General features: G+C 37.6%; 1 protein-coding gene across 1 annotated transcript; it reads right to left on the reverse strand.

Moving 5' to 3' along the window:
• Nucleotides 1-12,979: 12,979 nt before the first annotated feature.
• Nucleotides 12,980-14,219, reverse strand: LOC103695559 (uncharacterized). Its single transcript, XM_008776924.6, has one exon. It carries the CDS (start codon nucleotides 14,045-14,047, stop codon nucleotides 13,469-13,471), a length of 579 nt encoding a protein of 192 aa, XP_008775146.2. The 5' UTR covers nucleotides 14,048-14,219; the 3' UTR covers nucleotides 12,980-13,468.
• Between the last annotated feature and the right edge of the window lie 3,405 nt (nucleotides 14,220-17,624).

The raw sequence follows: 17,624 nt of genomic DNA on the forward strand, positions 1-17,624 counted from the left end.
TATATTATTTGTTATTATCGATATATTTATTCATTGTTTATTAAAATTATTGTAATAAATTATTTTTTATAATTAATATATTAAAATATTAAACATATTATATAAATGTATTTATTAATAAACATTAATTATTAATAAATAATTAATAGGTATTTATTAGCTATTAATAAATCAAACATGGGATTTATTAACAACCAATATACTTATTTATTAAGAGGTATTTCTATAAAATTTATAATTAATATATTTATTAATACACCAAAAAATACTAAATAAATATTTATAATAAAAAATATAATTTAAATATTTATTAACTCATGTAAATATATTTCGAGATTCGAAATGGTCCATATCAACAACCTTTGTATAAGTAGAACATAAATGGTCAACAAATGGACTGAAATTTTAAAAAAATTATTACTTAAATTATTTATTCAAAAGTATTTTTGAAAATTTGGCAATATTTCTAAATAAGATTATCTACAACCAAATATAGTAATATTTTTTTAGTGCCATTTTCTAAAATAATTTTTTCATTAACCAAATGTGATGAAATTTATTTTTCTACATAATCATTTTTCTAGATAAATGAGTTTCAAAAAATTGTGAGATTATTCAGTAATCTAACATACCCTAACTAAATGAACGCTAAACAATGATAATAACTGGTCTCCCGAGACTAGCTTGCTAGATCAGCTGAATTGAAAATGAGTGAGCAATCAATTGAGTTTATTTCTAGAGTGTATAGGTGTGATATTGGTATCAACATTTTTGTATCAATAATGTATGCACATGGCAGAAAATTACACAAAGGGAAAAGCAAGAATAGATATTTCTAGAATTTAATCACCTATCGCCCAAATTTTCAAGGAGAGGATATGAACCAAGGTTCGACCAATGTGCTTAAAGGAGTTCTTTGAGGGCTCAACCTTTTTGAAGCTACATTCGAAATTCATGCATGGACTAGACACTAATTAGCTACAAGTTGGCTGGGTACAACTAGTGTATAATTACTGTAGTTCAAATATTTAAAATTTTTTTGACTTGGGTGGTGTTCTTAGACTAAAAATAGTTGTTTGATTTGAATGGTCAAGCGAGCGGACTGTGGGGCTTGAATTTTTCTCATGAAAATAACATGCAACTTGCAAGTCGACTTGGAGTCGAATCAACTCACTTTCAAAATTATAAAAATACTATTCTTCATATATTAGAAGCGATATTCTAGCTCCATGCGCCTTAAAGTCGCCATCTGCAAAGGGATATTGAAAATTGGTGGAAGAAATAGATAGAAAATAAAGAAAAATATGGACAAGAAAGAGAGGAGTTAAAAAAATAAGATATGGGCACAACGTCCTAATAAAAACACTATTTTAGAGATAGCATTTTTTTTTCTTATATTAGAATTTATTTGAATGATTAGGCTAAAAATCCTATAAAATTCGTGAATTGGCCCCGTAAGCTAGACATATATTTATAAATACCCAAAAATAATTTTGAAGTAGGCCAGCCCAATTCAAACCTACTTCTGAGTATTTATAATTATACATTTAGTTTGATCTATAATCTTGTAATTTTGCTGGTTGTACTGATTCAAATAAATCCATATAAATGCAAGTGGGCTATGTGGAAACCTATCTCCATTGTGTAATTTCCAAAATAATAAGCCTACTTAGGCTCTAAGCTAATATACCCATCCCAGAGTCGATAAAATATGGAAAGTCAAATAAAAAGTTGGAAGAAAACATTAGAGGGTCAGAGAGTATTTTGCGTGCGATAACTCTCACACATGACACACTGCAACTTATTTATAGAAAATAGAAGGTTATGATTATGTGACCATTTCTCAATAGTTACGAAAAATCAAGAGAAGTGACTGCTCATGAATAGTCACCTCCAGACAAAATAAAAATTAAAAGATTATACGAATGAAGTGAGAAGAGTCCCTTATAAAACCAAAAAATCATTAAAATGGCTTCCGCTGGAACCAACATTTGGTTACTGTAAAGAGGGAGGGAGACCAGCTTGAAAGCCACGCGCAACATCCAGTAAATCTGTACTGGAGTTAATATACGTGAAGAAATATGGTTCATTAAGTGTTGACCATAAGTAAACTTGGACTTCTGCTGAGGGCGACGCCCAGGCTTGTAGTTTGGGAGGGAAGCCATGAAGTCAATAGCATACATCCTTGGAGCGACCAAAGTGTTACAATGTGTGCAACACTCCCTACTACATCTCTTATGAATATTTGGCCGAGAACTAGTAGCAGGTGCAATAGAAGAAGGATCAAGAAGGGCCAAACCAAGTGGTGTATTTGGCTTAAATGACACGTTGAGATTCATCCTGCAGCAAAAGTGAATTGGCACGACCAAAGGATGGAAGGGGCACCATGAGGGGTATTTGGCTACGGACATTAGCATACGTATCATTCAAGCCCATGCATCAATTGTTGTTGATTGAGGTGATCAGAAATCCTCTTGGAAGAGTTGCACTGACAGGTAAGATGGGGATAATATATAGTGGCCTGTTGAAATGATCACTCGTTCTCGGAACTCCACCAACTCCGGACATTTGCCGACTCCTCCGACCAAGTTCGAGGTACCTCCAAGCAAACACTGACCCATTCCGACCAAGTTTGAGACGCCGACCCCAGCAGTACACAACATAGGCCCCGACCCTCGAGCTCGGAGCGCTTCCTCGAGCACACCTCGGAACCCGGAAAACCGAGCCTTTCCGGTCTACACCAAGCCAGCCTCACTAATTGCCTGACAAGACTACTTAACGAGCTCGGCTTCACCAACAATCACATCCATGTACAGGCCTACGCCCACCTACGTGGCCGTACTCCACCACACTGCCGTGTCATGTCTCCATAACCGGCCAACAGCAGTCAGACGGCACATTTACTACTCCGACCATTCCCTGCTGTAACTGTCAAAGCCCTACCGTTTTTAAGAACGGGCTGTGCTGCACGCTATCCGGCTCAAATCCATACCCCCTAATGATGGGGACTGATAGTACCTCCGTCACCCGGACTACTCCACCGAGGCTATAAATAGCTCGGTCAGGTAATTCCTAAGGGACCTTTCTTGGATAGACCAAATATACCCCACTCTAACTTGATCGTCGAAGGGCCCTCACCGGGAACACCGGTGAGGCTTTGTGCAGGTCCGCAGCTGTCGCGCAGGAGGCGGCTCCCGTCTTCCCCTTTCCAGTACTGGCGGCTTCTCGGCTTCACCGGCGTGGTCACCCTCGGGCCAGATTTGAACCACAACAATGCCCAATTCATCCTAATAACTTTTGAGTAAGTTGTAGTATTTTGAGACGTAGTTAGAATTTTGTTGATGTGTGGTGAAGGCACGTTCGAATAGGAGCGGTTCAATGCATTTGGAGGCTTAAGGCGAACTCACTAAGAGGGGCTTTTTTTTTTTTTTTTTCCATTTTGTCTTTGAGGTATTTTCTACAGTGGGCCGGCTTAAGGCGCACTTACTAAGAAGAGGCTTTTTTTTTTCTTTCTATTTTATCTTTGAAGCTGTTTCGGTAGTGGACCTTCTTTGGGCCGGAGCCTTATGCCACTGAGGCCCAGCGTAGGACCATTGCTAGAGGAATACTTGGCGCCCAGCTCCTTCCAAACATTGACTGCGGAGCCAGTGTAAAGCACTAACGGAGTGAGATCCTTGTGAATTGAGTTGAGAAGCCAAGAAAGAACCATATTATTGGCATGTTTCCAGGCATAGAACAAAGGATCGGTTGGCTCTGGCTTGGGAAGAGAACCATCAACAAAACCCATTTTGTTCTTGGCTTCCAGTATCATCTCCATTAAGAGGACTAGTGACAAGAATTGAACTTGGGTTGTCGGAGGAGTACTGTAGAAAGAACAGACTGTCCAGTTGAGCAGCAGGAGAGTTGTTGTAAGAAGGAGCAGCCATAATGAAAAAATGAGACCGTATGAGTAATGCAGTAATGTACTGAGTGAGATACCACTGGCACTCGGAGAAGGAGGAGCGCCATCAGAACGAGGCCTACGTTGCTGTCTTCGAGGCCGACCACGCCTGGACCTAGATTGAACGTGCCTGGATCTATGGAGGTTTCTCAGTAGACTATGATCTGCGTAAAAGAGAAAGTTGCATGATCAGTTCCATTCATCTGAAGAGGAAGGGCGATCTAGGCGGAGAGCTCGCTATATCCTGATGGTTGAGAGCGCAAGAGAGACGCACCCATAGAATGCCACGCGACAAGATGGGCGTGCACAAGAATGCCACATGCATGGAAGAGGATGAGAGGCGGGGTCATGGAGGAGGAAGAAGGAAGAGAAGCGCGGTGAAGGAAAAAAATGCGCACGTACCTTGGGAATACGGGATCCAGTGGTCAAGAAGAGGACGCTGGGATCAAAAAAGGTGACGGGATCTTCCGATGAAGAGGTATGGCCGGTAGAGGATCGGCAGCGAGAGGGGCCACAGGGGCGAGAACAGAGAAGACGGGGATCGGGCGGAGGGGAAAGCGGGGGCTGGGTGTAGCTGATGGTGGCGGGAGGGGAGATTGGAAGATAATGCGGGTCGATGAAGGTGGAGAAAAGAAGAATTTTATTTCGTTGGTGTTTGTTTTGCGTCCAGCAGAAATGGTTTTGTATTGGAGGAGAAGAAGGATGAGAGGTGGGGGTGGAGGAAAAAAAGAAGAGCGAGAAAAAAATTCGTTTGCTCTGATACTATGCAAAGAAATGAGATTAATTATTCTGCTAAGTTTATTATTCCCAATGAGAAATATGTATAGAGTGTACAAAGGCACATAGTTATAATGATAGGATCCTTTTGTTCGATAGTTACACCCATAAAATCATTCTGTTTTCAAGATCGGAAATTGTCATCATCATATTGGTTACAACCATGTAACAAATGATAGGTATTTTGTTCTGATCCCGTAGTTATAATCAAAGGATATATTGTTCTTATCCAAATGATAGGCTGTAAGCAGAATGGGTTGGACTGGGGATGGGCACAACTCAAACCAAATCTATTTGATTCCATATTCAAATCAAGTCAAAAATAAACCAAATCTAATTGAATTCCATTCCATTTACATGAGATCAGATCGAATTTAATTATTTTATCAGTTGATCAAATTTTTAGGATCAAATCAAGTCAAAATAATCCAAACACAAATCATAATAAACATATATATAAATTGATTCCTAATTATATCATAACTATATTATGCAAGAAAATAATAGGAAGCAGCATGCAAATATCATCAAAAATATATTAATCAATAACCACACATGATTAAAATAAAAAACATGAATTATCGACAAATTATACCACAAGAAAAAGACTAAATTTTTATATTTATGAGAGGTTTTGGTAATAGTTTTGAATAGGTTCAGGTTCAGGTTGGTTCAGCTAATTGAATTCGGAATTACATCCAAATGAAATCCATATCTAAAATGAGACATTTTTGAACCCAAGCCTAGTCCAAATAACTCCGGCTTTGGTTGGACCGAATTAATTTTGGATTAGGTCAATATGATCTACTTGTAGACATATACTCTTGATGTCAGGTGAGCCAACTAGCCGATTAATATCTTATTAGAAATGAAGTGCTGTAAGAATATCTATTTCTATGAATCTTCTGACATGCTCTTTGTCATTGATTAGAAATATAATGAATATAAAAATAGATTAAAATAGACTGAGCCAAGCTTAAACAAAACTGAGCTACCCCAACTTGGTTCGAGCTCATTATTCCCTTGGAGGGATGAAAAAAGGGGAAAAGCTTGGTCCGCGGTAATGCTACGCTCAGTCATGAGAAAAAAATAGCCAAGCACATCAGAAAGTTGAATTACTCCGTTTCACTCAATCTCACATAATGTGTCTAGCACTCCCACACTAATCCTTTTTGAGAGGAACGCTGCCACAATATTCATATAGATATTTCATGACAAAAATACATCAAGATGGTGATCAACAATGAGAAATTATTGCTTACACTGTATGCACCAATTCCCATGGTGGTGCACCAAGAAGCACTTGATGAATGGGCCCGTAGGAACCAGCGGCCACGATTGACTGCATACACGACCATGCTGGTGCACACAGTGTAGGCAACAATTTCTCCATCAACAATTCAAGATATTGTTTAGCTAGATAAAATACTACAGAAATCCCTGGCATTGCCGATGCTTTTCTCATGTATCGACGCTCAAAAGCATTGCTTGACTACAACCCAATGCTTTAGAAATCACCGATAATGCAAATGTGGAAAAGTTGAAGAAGCATTGGCAATGAAAACTTGGAAAAACAATTTCACAATGCTTTTGGTTTGTATCGTGTGTTAATTAGAATGATGCTTTTATGTGTCGCTATTTGACGACGCTTTTAATAAGCATCAGCACGTGAAGCACCTGGACATGGCTTCCGAAGATGCTTTGATGCGTCACAAGTTAATGATGCTTCTTTGCATCGCAAATTAGCGATACTACTTTGCATCGTAAGTTTACCTTTTAACGACGCTTTAAAGCATTGCAAACATAAACAATTTTTTAAAAAAATATTAAAAAATAGAAAAACCTATACACACACATACACATACACACACACACACACACACCAAACACATATATAACAAAAGTCACATAATAACACATGTATCATATATAAAAATAGCAAATATTTACATTGTCAAACATAATTGAATGTCCATTACAACTCCATGTGCTCGAAAACATAAAAATATACATATATAAAATTCCTCCAAAAAAAGTCTAAGGGCTATTAGTGGTCTAGGGCAGCATCATCATCATCTTTACCACTGCTAGAAGTATGTGGAACCTATAAGAAAAAGATAGAAACTTTAGAAATTGAGAATATAAAAATCACAATGTATTATAAGTTATTAGGCTCATATAAAAATATACATGATAATTATGTAAAATATACAAATACATATAGTTATTTATTTACCTAAGGCGGGATAAACTTCTGTAATGAGGATGTAATCTGGTCAAGTTGAGCCCTCAAGAATTGTATCTTTATTTGATGGCTCTACATTATCTCCTCCACCTATGCTTCTAGCCTACGAACATCTATAATGATATTATTCTGTCCATTATCTTGAGTATATCTGCTCACTATAGACATCCAAGTGGGGGTAACTCTAATCTCCTAACCCCTCACTTGACTATAATGCTCCATCAATTTAACAAACACTTGAGCTTCGACACAACTAGATTCTAAAGGTGATGACGAGTCGTCAACATGCTCCACAATAAGGGATGTAGCCCCCTTCAATATTTAAATAAAAAGTCACATATTAATGTTTGAAAAAATAAAACTATAAATCATTGCACAAAGCGATTATTAGTACATATGACTCTATCTCTCGACTCCTTTCAGAAAAAGCTGCCATCTCGGTGGGTATGAGTCATCCTATAGAACTCCACCTCACCAAACTCTTCTGTCTACAAAAAAAAAGTGTATATTAATTACATGACACATGATCCATGATATGTGATATATGATAGAAGATACATTGTTCATGATACACATTATATGATACATGAAATAAAATATAAGATACATGATACATGGTACAATATGAAGACCGCTAATTTTCAATTTGAAGTAAAGAAGTATAACAGTTTCAATAAGACTCATAAGTATTATGATACATTGTAAATGATACATGATACATAGTTTCATTAAGAAGCATAAGTATTTCAATATAAAATAAATAAATCTAGCAAGGAGTTTGTAATATGCCAAAGAGTTTCAAAGAAACATATATACAAATTTGTCTCTACGCCTCATATAACTCTTGAAATTTGATGTGTGAGGAACCGATTAAGATGCTCGTTCAGCTCTACCAATATCAGAATAGGTCTACCAAGTAAGGTAAACAATGTAAGATATATGTGCAATCTATATTAATAATGAATAAAATATAAGGTGTTGAGAGAGTGTACACAACATGTCCTTTTTTGAAAGACTAGTAGTAACAAGCTCTCTCTACTGATAAGGGTATACATCATAAGGATAATTATGAGCAACCTCCTCCTCTGTCATACTCTCTTTCTTGTAGTCCCTCTTCAACTTTCTCTTAAATTCTTTCCACTTGTGGTTAACAAACTTCCGAACCTGGTCATGGCTCTTTGAAGGAAGCACAAACTTACTCTACAACAAAGTAAAGAATATTATGAATGTTAAATATAATTAGATGCTTATGATAGTTAACAAATTAACATAAAGCATCAAATTCAATTCTTTACCTATACACATCGTAAAAGCTCAACCTTATACAAACGAAGCATATTAATCCACCTAGCATAGTTGAGCGAACACAGCTGACCCTTTCATGCAACTAATCTAAGAAAATCTGCTATTATGCTTCCATCCCTCTTGATTGGGACTAGGGCTGGGTAAACAATAGGAGGTTTGTGTTGGGACTAGGGCTGCTATGTGGATAGCAAGACCCTGCCCAAGGTTGCTGAGACTGGCATGTCGATGAACCAACCTCGAGCTGTTGATGTATGTAGAGTTGCTGGGGCTCGTGGGGTTTTTGGGACTACTCGAACTGATCAGAAGATGATCCAGCTTGAGAATGAAACTCCATGTCTTTGAATCATTTCTCTTGACGTATGATGTTACCTAGTATGCATAAATAAAAATCAATAATGGTTAACATAATATAAAATACAAAACTAAATGAATGGCTAATAAGGAAAATTACTTATTAAATAAAGATTATAAAAGAAGACAATATTTCATATAATGTATATATCATAAATATTTCTTATCATTGAAAATCAAGCGATATTATTTTCTCCTTCAGCATCCATTTTAACCAAACTCATTGAAGCATTTAGTTTCTTAATCGACATAATGTTGTAAGGCACACACTGAGTATAAGTCTCATCATCCTCTAGTTCTAACCCTTTTCATATATCATACAAGTCCCTAAGCTTAATCTTGATGACAACAACCTATTTCTTATTTTTTGAGTCTTGCACAAAAAATACTTGTTGAGCTTGAGATAAAAAAATGAATAGGTCATCCTTTAATAACACATCAATATGTATCAATCTTTAAAAATTTACAAATATGAACCCATTTGTATCTTGCTTCAAATCTTTAGGTGTCTTTATATCTATCCAATCATATTGAAATAATAGTACCTTAAACTTTTCATCATATTCTAACTCATAAATATCTGTAAGGGTATCATAATAAGTTTTTCCATCTGCTTCCACCATAACTCTACTGTTATGTATTTTCTAAATATCTATGAATCTTCTTGTATCCAAGATCCAATTTCTTTTACTACTTTTTGGCTTCATAAGAAGATGGTGCCAATGTAGCACTTTTCAGAAATACATCTTTTAATAATTGAAGCAGCATTAAAAAGGACTTCCTAGATCATCCATTCAAATATTTTAAATAGAATAAATGTGTAAGAAAAAAAAATCAAAAAATTTTCACAACTCGAATATAGTTTTTGATCACAATATTTCACTAAATTGCAATATTGAGCTGTCTCTTCATTAGATGAATATATATTTTCTTCAATATGTATAGAGTTAGTAAATGTAGGCCCTCCAAATATCTTAACTACTTCTTGCCTCCATTGAAATCTTCTAAATTTCCAACACAAACTCCAACGATATCTCTGAGTAAATCTCTCGTATCATCTTTTTCTACAAGATTTTTTTGCATGTTGCTGAATTCAAAACTAGAGGTGTATTGTGTATCAAAGGGTCAATTACATGGAGATGGCAACATAGATTCTCCATGAAATACCCACTTTGTATACTCTTTTATAAAACTGTTCCATACCAAATGTTCTTCAATTTGATATAGACATAGAATCTTTCCATTCGTACTAGTTTTCTCAATAGCAAATTTGATAAAATTCTGAACTCTATCCAAATAATTTTTGCTAGACCTCGAGTTATTTATCAAACTTTTATCCATTGTAAGAGAAAACTGATTAAAATTGCAACTTATCTAAACAAAATAAAAGAAATTAACACATTTATAGCAAAAGATACCTAAAGAAATTAATATCCATTGTAGTGTGCAATATCCTTACAACTGGGGTAAATAAAATTGTATAAGTCGTTAGTCTTGGTCAATTTCAGCAACATTTACTAGTTAATACTTTTGGAGCTATGCTGCAACTTTCTGTTAATATAAGTTATTTAAATTTCTATTAAATACCTTTTTGAGCTATGATGATATTAGCTCTTTGAACTGAAAAGATTCATTTTTGCGATGTCAAATTATCATATGCTCCATTAGGGTCTCATTGTATTGTTTGCTTTGTATGTGGTACTATATCACATTTTCTTCTCAAAAGTTTTAGCAATAGATGGTATATGGAAATTTAATGCATGATAAGTTGTTGCTCAACAATGTCAAAGGCACCTTGACAAGAAAATACATTATAGTGAATGTTGAAATCAGTTAACAAATGCACTGCTAATAAAAGTTGGACTAAATTTCTAGGAGACTGTTAAATATATCTAATCGTTACTTAAAAAGTTGGACCGTGCAAGAAAGAGCAATTTTATTTCAAAAATGTTTACAAATTACAAAATCAATAGATATATCTTGAATTGCATTTTTCAAGAGGTTTCACCAATGAATCCAGGTTCCTAACTCATGAGGTTCACGGCCCAATTAGAAGCTTCAAATTGCACATCATACAATATCACTAAATCATGGTTTTTTTTTTTTTTTTGCTTTGAAAAAGGGGTAGGGGGAGGAAGGGACAAGCCTATCCCCGCATAGCAGCCCCCACTGGGCCCCCCGCCCCGCCAGGAGAATGTTCGATGCGGGCAGAAATGGCCGTGTGTTGGGCACCCCGACCGGTTTTACTCATACCCTCCCCACCCGTGGGCCCGGCTCAGCTACTCCTCTGAGCTTTGGCTCGAGTCCCACGTGTGAGTACGTCACACCCGGCACCACCCCGGCTACTAGCGGTTCAAGAGCGGTCCTACACCACAAGTCCAAGCAGTGGCCAAAGTAGTGAGCTCCGGTCCACAATTTAATCGTCGCCGCAGCGATTCGAACTTGGGACCTTGTGGTTAGAATTGCTGCCCAGTACCACTAGGCTACCACCTTGGTGGCCTAAATCATGGTATTTCGGTTTGAAATTCAGTAAGTGTTTTGAAAGGTAGATGTGATATGCAGGCAAGCATGCATAGTATTAGGCAGAAGGTGTCCACCTAAGAAGACACACAAGGGGGTAGTGCTAAAATTAAGAAAGCTAATAAAAATTCATAATTATAAAAGATATAAAATTAGATATAAATCGAGAGTAACTAAAAGGGACAAAGGTATACTTAAGGCTAGTTAATGGGCTACCTCCAAAAGCTACAATATTTCCCTACAAAATGACAAATAATTCTGAATCTACCTAATCATGAATAATCAATGCAAAATTAGAAGTGAGCAAATAAGAATCGGCGAAACTCACGGGCAATAAAAAAGGTATATTAGCACCAATTAGAAGGAAAAGTCACAATATAATTAATTGGCAAAACATTTTGAGCTATACTTCTAATTTTAGCCGAGTTACCATATAATTTTTATTGGTCTAATCAAATTATATGATGATTCTTGAAAGACCTCTAATAGCAAAACTCCTGCTCATACTTTCTGTTTGCAAATTAAAAAGAAGTACAACTTTTTTTATACATAGAAAGCACCATATATATATATATATATATTCTTAGTGATCCCTTGTTCATGACCTCCATGGAACATGAAAATAATAATGGGGTACAATTGTTTGTAAATCAAAACAGGTATGTAGTTACTCATGTAGATCAAAAGACATATCATACCTTGTGAGGATCCGTGCGGGTGTGTGTTTAGTCCCACATCAATTATTTGATGGGTAGATCTTGGGTATTTATATGGGATCAAGGAACCCAAATAATACCTTCCGGCTAGTCTTTTTGGGTGAGATCCTAGGTTATGACAAATGGTATTAGAGCTAACCCGACCCACGGCCCATGTGAACTAGGAGACACTGCAGCATGGGGTTATTGAGGCTAACTATGGGCTGATCGTGATGCTTGTGATTAGATTTGAATAGATTTGAACCCTTAGCCTCATAAAGATGTCAGGATTTAAACGGAAAGAGTATGTGAGGATCTGTGCGGGCGTGTGTTTAGTCCCATAATGGTTATTTGCTGGGTAGATCTTGAGTACTTATACAGAATCAAGAAACCTAAATAATATTTTATGGCTAGCCTTTTTGGGTGACGCCGTGAGTTAGTGACATTCCTGTTTCACATATTCAGGGCGGATGTCGTCACCAGGAAGAGGGTAGGGTGGCCCGTAGTTTGTAGAGAAAGAACCCAAGAGGGAGAGGGTTGAAGAGAGAGAGAGAAGGGGCCAATTGAGGAGCTCGGAGGAGGAGGAAGAAGAGGAGGAGAACTGGTGTCGCGTGGTGGAGCTCGGGGGAGGAGGAAGACGATGGAGGAGCTCAAGGGAGGAGGAGGAGGACGGCGGAGATGCTCGGGGGAGGAGGACTAGTGTTGGGTAGTGGAGCTCATGGGAGGAGGAGGATGGCGGAGGAGGAGGAGGAGCACTAGTGTTGGGCGGTGAAGCTTGGGGGAGGAGGAGGAGGAGGAAATTAGGGATCGGTTTAGGGTTTGGATTGGGGCAGGAGAGACCAGGATTGAAGTAGGGGTTTTGGCATCCGATGACGTTCTTCTTCGTGTAATTTAACGATACTAATAAGCATCGTTTTATTAAAGTAATCTAACGACACTAGCCAAAAAAGCATTGTGGAAAGCCAGTTTAAAGTTCTTTACACTTATAAACGTTGCTAATCTTCGACACTTATTAAAAAGGTCAAGAGATCTTGGCGTGCTCGGGGGGCTGCCAACGCTTTCCACTAGTGTCAACAGCTTAGCGTTGGCTTCCCATCCTTCCCTTGTAGTGAAAAGAGCTAGCTCTCATTATACGTTCATACGATCTTGCTTTAAATCTTTCCAAACCACAAAAGATTTTACTACCTTATTTTTCTTAGTGGACATACTTTCCACTAAGCATGCACTTAATCTCTCTCTCTCTCTCTCTCACACACACACACACACAAACACACACACTCTTTATGCAACTCCCGTCAACTTTGGTTACAACAGATAGCGGCCATACATCTTTAGAATTCCTACCCAATCCCTTACAGTTAATAGACACCTTCTGAGGCCTCCCAGCCAATCCACTAGTACCTTATTTATAAAGTTTTATGGCTTTATAGGATCACCATGAGTGAAAACAGAACAATTTATTCCTTAGCATATTTCCCCATGGGCTGTGGAAGTAGATAGAACTTAATTTTTACAGAGATCACACGCTTTTGACATATATGTTTTGGATGAATTCGGTCTAAGAACACAGTAACAGCTCTCTTGATATCCCTGAAGTAGTCTTTGTTCTATCCTGTGCCTAAAGCTGTTCTTTCTTCACTCATAGCATAGTAGCATTCTTGCTTCAAGCCTCCTCTGCTTGTTGACTCTTGCAATAAAGTCCTCAACTCTCCTGTTCAATTCATCCAAGCCCTTCTCCCCCTCTCCATCCACCTCCTCATACCCTCCCTCCACTTGAGCCCATCCTCCACCTCCTTTTTCCTCTTCTCCCTCTTCTTCTTCATCAAAAGCCTTCTTGCATGCACTTCCTTTCTTGCTTTTCCTCGTAGATGGTCTTCGAAGGTTAGTGTTTCTGTTCATGTACTCTTCATAGATATCAGGAGGAGTCAAGGAAGACTTTGAGAACTTCGACTCACCGATGAGGAAGATGACAATGAGATTGCACACAACGAAGAGGCACTTGGGTCCAAACACGACGGCGTGCAAGTCGGGAAGGAAGACAAAGAAGAAGAGATTAAGAGAGGAGAAGATGGTGGGGAGCCATAGGGGGCTCGAGAGGAATAAACCAAGAAGCAGAATTGCTACTAAGTATTGGATGAGGCTTGTCAGGAATTGCCTCCTCCTCCTCCTATACCTCTTCATGGCTTGAAGCTTCTCAATCTTGGTAGTGTCCATTTTGCCAATGGAGGCTTTGGGACTAGTATTAGATGGTAGTTTGTGGGGGACTTCCTAGGCCATGCTGATTATGGATTAAGGAAGGTTGTGGAGAGATAAAGAGTGTTTATAGGAGTGGTAGAAAATTGTTGGAAGGATTCTCATCCGACAGAACAGAGAGCAATGCGGTAGGAGGTTTAAATAGGAGCGTAAAGGAGATCTCTTGTGGTGGGATGCTGCCTTTTCCTCTTGAAATGGGATTTTTATTTGGCAGCGTGGGCTGTCCTTTTTAAAAAGTTAGGATGGAGGTGATTGAAGGCTTCTTTTGCTTTCTACTTCCCACTGCGTTGCTTCATGGTATTGGCCTTCCTGATGGACATAAACCTTGGTGCACGAGGTGCAACCAGTTTGGTGTGGAACGAGTCAGTGAGCAAGTACCCCAAAATGGAATTGGATCTGCTAGGCCATTCAGCTCACCGAACACCATAATGCGCGACTCCAAGCCTAACATCTATCTCGATTATTTTGGTCTCATTGATGTATTGCAAAATATTTTTATCGAGCTTTCATGGGGGAGCATTTTCACATGTTCTACTCTTCCACATGCAATACAGTATCACTTCAAAGAAAACTAGAAAAATGATGTAAGATAGAATGAAGAAAGTTTTGAATTATTTATATCTATTTTATTCGAATATTGTAGCGATATTATGGTGAAAACAAATTCTCAATAATTCATCTATAATTTTTGTACCGTTTCCTTTATGAAATAGAGGAGGATGTCATGGTTTCTTCTTGGTCCCGAAATCTTAGATACTAATAAAAGACTCTTTTAGAATATGAATAAGTTTTTTGCAAGAAAATATTGCATAATTTCACATATGACATTATTTGTTTCTAAAGTGGTGTAACCTATGATAAAATAAAAATGGTTATTTCCAGAACCAAATTATACAAGTCTTGGAAGGAGTAGCAGCTCTTCAGAACACCAAGAACATCAATTTTTTATTTGATTGCTAGAAGACTCTACATTGAAAAGTTCTCACCTCTGAGGAAAGCACCTCAGCCTTCCTTCAGTTGGTACAGAAGTAGGGAAGAAAAAAAGTGCTTTGACTATGAGTCCATGCTTTTGGCATGAGTCTCATAGCTTTTGCATTATTGTGGCATGCAGCAGCTGGCATGCATATTGATTAAAGAGGACACGTATAAGTTTCAATCACATTTTAATAAGTTTCAGAGACATTTTAATTCAAGGTATATCAAATGTAATCGACTAAATGCATCATTTAATACAATGTTTGCATTTTTAATTTCTGAAAGTGCTTCAGAGGATGGTAAAAATCAAAATAGTTTTGATTTTTTTTTTTGTCTTCTCCAAAGTTTTGGTTTTCCATATGGGCATCTAGATATCTTTTCCCATAATCATATAGTTAGAATTTTTACATTGATGTCCGAAGCTAGAGGCAGAAAAATTGGATAAAGTGAAATATTCTGTACTGGAAAATATCCTTGAACGGATCATTAGTGCCTGGTGATTAAGATTCTTTAAATTTTGGAAGCACATTCATATACTAACTCAGATAGAATCACAAGTCATTTTCTCAACTATCATTAAGTATTCCCAAATTTTTTTTCCCCCATTCACCTTGCAACTTTTCCACTACAAACTTGTCTCATCTAGAAGGAACCATCAATTACTAATTTCCAAATTGATTAGCTCAAAGCATGCTCTAAGCTCTATAGCTTGGAAGCTGGACCCTGTTACCATGGTACTGCCAATTACTTCCCAAATGATATGAAAACACCAGAAAACAAATCAACTATCACATGAATTGACACACCAAAGGGCAGATCCATATCTTAAAACTTAAGGACTAAGCAAACATGTGGTTGAATGAGTCCAACTTTACCATCTTACTTGCTCCCTCACGCTTCAAAGAGTCCAAGGTAATGGACCCCAATGACTTCATGACTTCTTAAGAGTATGAGGAGCCAATGATATGAGTAGAACAAGTCATACAAGCAATCTCAAGGTGAGCTCAACACCTCTTAGCCATCCCACAATATTCGAATGGCTATGATTTAGATTACAGACTTTGATTGCCTATAGTATATATACTCATGCTTGATCGCCTAGATCTCCACAGAATGCACTCTAAAGCCATAAATGGATCCGAGACCTGCAAGTAAAAGGGAGCCATCCTTCTTGTTTGAGTGGAAGAACTTTATTAGGTGGTGGAGGGTTTAGACCTTTAATTGTGTAGTGGTAGAATACGTGCTGTAAAGGGAGATGGAAGTGAGATAAGCATGTGGTCAGTGGTATGTGAGCCCTCTCGACTCCTATCTGTCACAACTCATATTCCTTGTTAATCCCAATATTCCTTCCTATCAACTTGATCCACCCTTGAGCTACCCATTAGCTTAATTATAAGTACCTTTGCCTTTTTGTCTTTTATTTATTTATTTTTTTTCTTTTTGAGATGATACCTTTGGCTTTCCAAGATCCACTAAAGAAGATACTAAAGATCCAGCAGACTTTCCCCCACCTTTTTTTTTTGTAAAACATAATTAACTTTATATTTGCATATAGGTTCATCCACATCCTAAGAGTTACATCAAGGGTTTTGCAAGTTTATCCGGTGTGACACTGATTCACAGAATTTTCCATTCACCAAACTGCCCTTAAGAGAATTTCTTTGAACATGTTTAACTTGCAGCTTCCTGCATGCAAATCGGAATTGCTTTCGAACTTGTTTTCCTCGGCTAGTGAAGGCACATGAACTATGGTACATCATGTAGTCCTCAAGTGATTGCCATCTTACAAGACCCTATGAACTAATTATACTTGATCTTGTGTCCATGTATGACACAAAGTCCAAATCTGAAAAATTGATTGGACTTTGGAGCAACTCCATTCGCGACTCTAGTTCAAGCAATTAAATGCACCATCACAAGTTCTCCATGCCTGAAGATAATATGAGTAAAACCAAATATTTGGAATTTCAAAAACTGTGAGGACTTGTGCGAGCGTGTGTTTAGTCCCACATCGGTTATTCGCTGGATAGATCTTATGTACTTATACAGGATCAAGGAACCCAAATAATACCTTCCAGCTAGCCATTTTGGGTGAGGTCCTAGGTTGTTACAAATGGTATCAGAGCGGACCCGGCCCATAACTTATGTGGACTAGGAGACACTGCGCATGGATCCATTGGGGTTGACCACGGACCGATCGTGGTGTTTGTGATTAGATTTGAATGGATTTGAACCCTTAGCCTAACGAGAACATCAGGGCTTGAACGAGGGGAGTATGTGAGGATCCGTGCGAGCGTGTGTTTAGTCCCACATCGGTTATTCGCTGGATAGATCTTGGGTACTTATATAGGATCAAGGAACCCAAATAATACCTTCCGGCTAGCCATTTTGGGTGAGGTCCTGGGTTGTTACAAAAACATTACTGAATTTATCAGAAATTCATAAATAAACTAGACTATTAAAATTTAGTAAAAAAAATGATATAAAAATAACAAACAAATAATGATGACACCATCATCACTAGCATCATCTAGCACCGCTAGTATGTACATTATCAGCTCAG

The sequence above is a fragment of the Phoenix dactylifera genome, chromosome 12 (genome assembly GCF_051530095.1).
Source record: "Phoenix dactylifera cultivar Ajwa chromosome 12, Ajwa_hap1_PhDact_Kaust_v1.1, whole genome shotgun sequence".
Taxonomy (NCBI): domain Eukaryota; kingdom Viridiplantae; phylum Streptophyta; class Magnoliopsida; order Arecales; family Arecaceae; genus Phoenix; species Phoenix dactylifera.

What these genes read in the sequence shown, in the direction of transcription:
- LOC103695559 (XM_008776924.6), bottom strand. Translation starts at nt 14,047, where the DNA reads ATGGACACTACCAAGATTGAGAAGCTTCAAGCCATGAAGAGGTATAGG.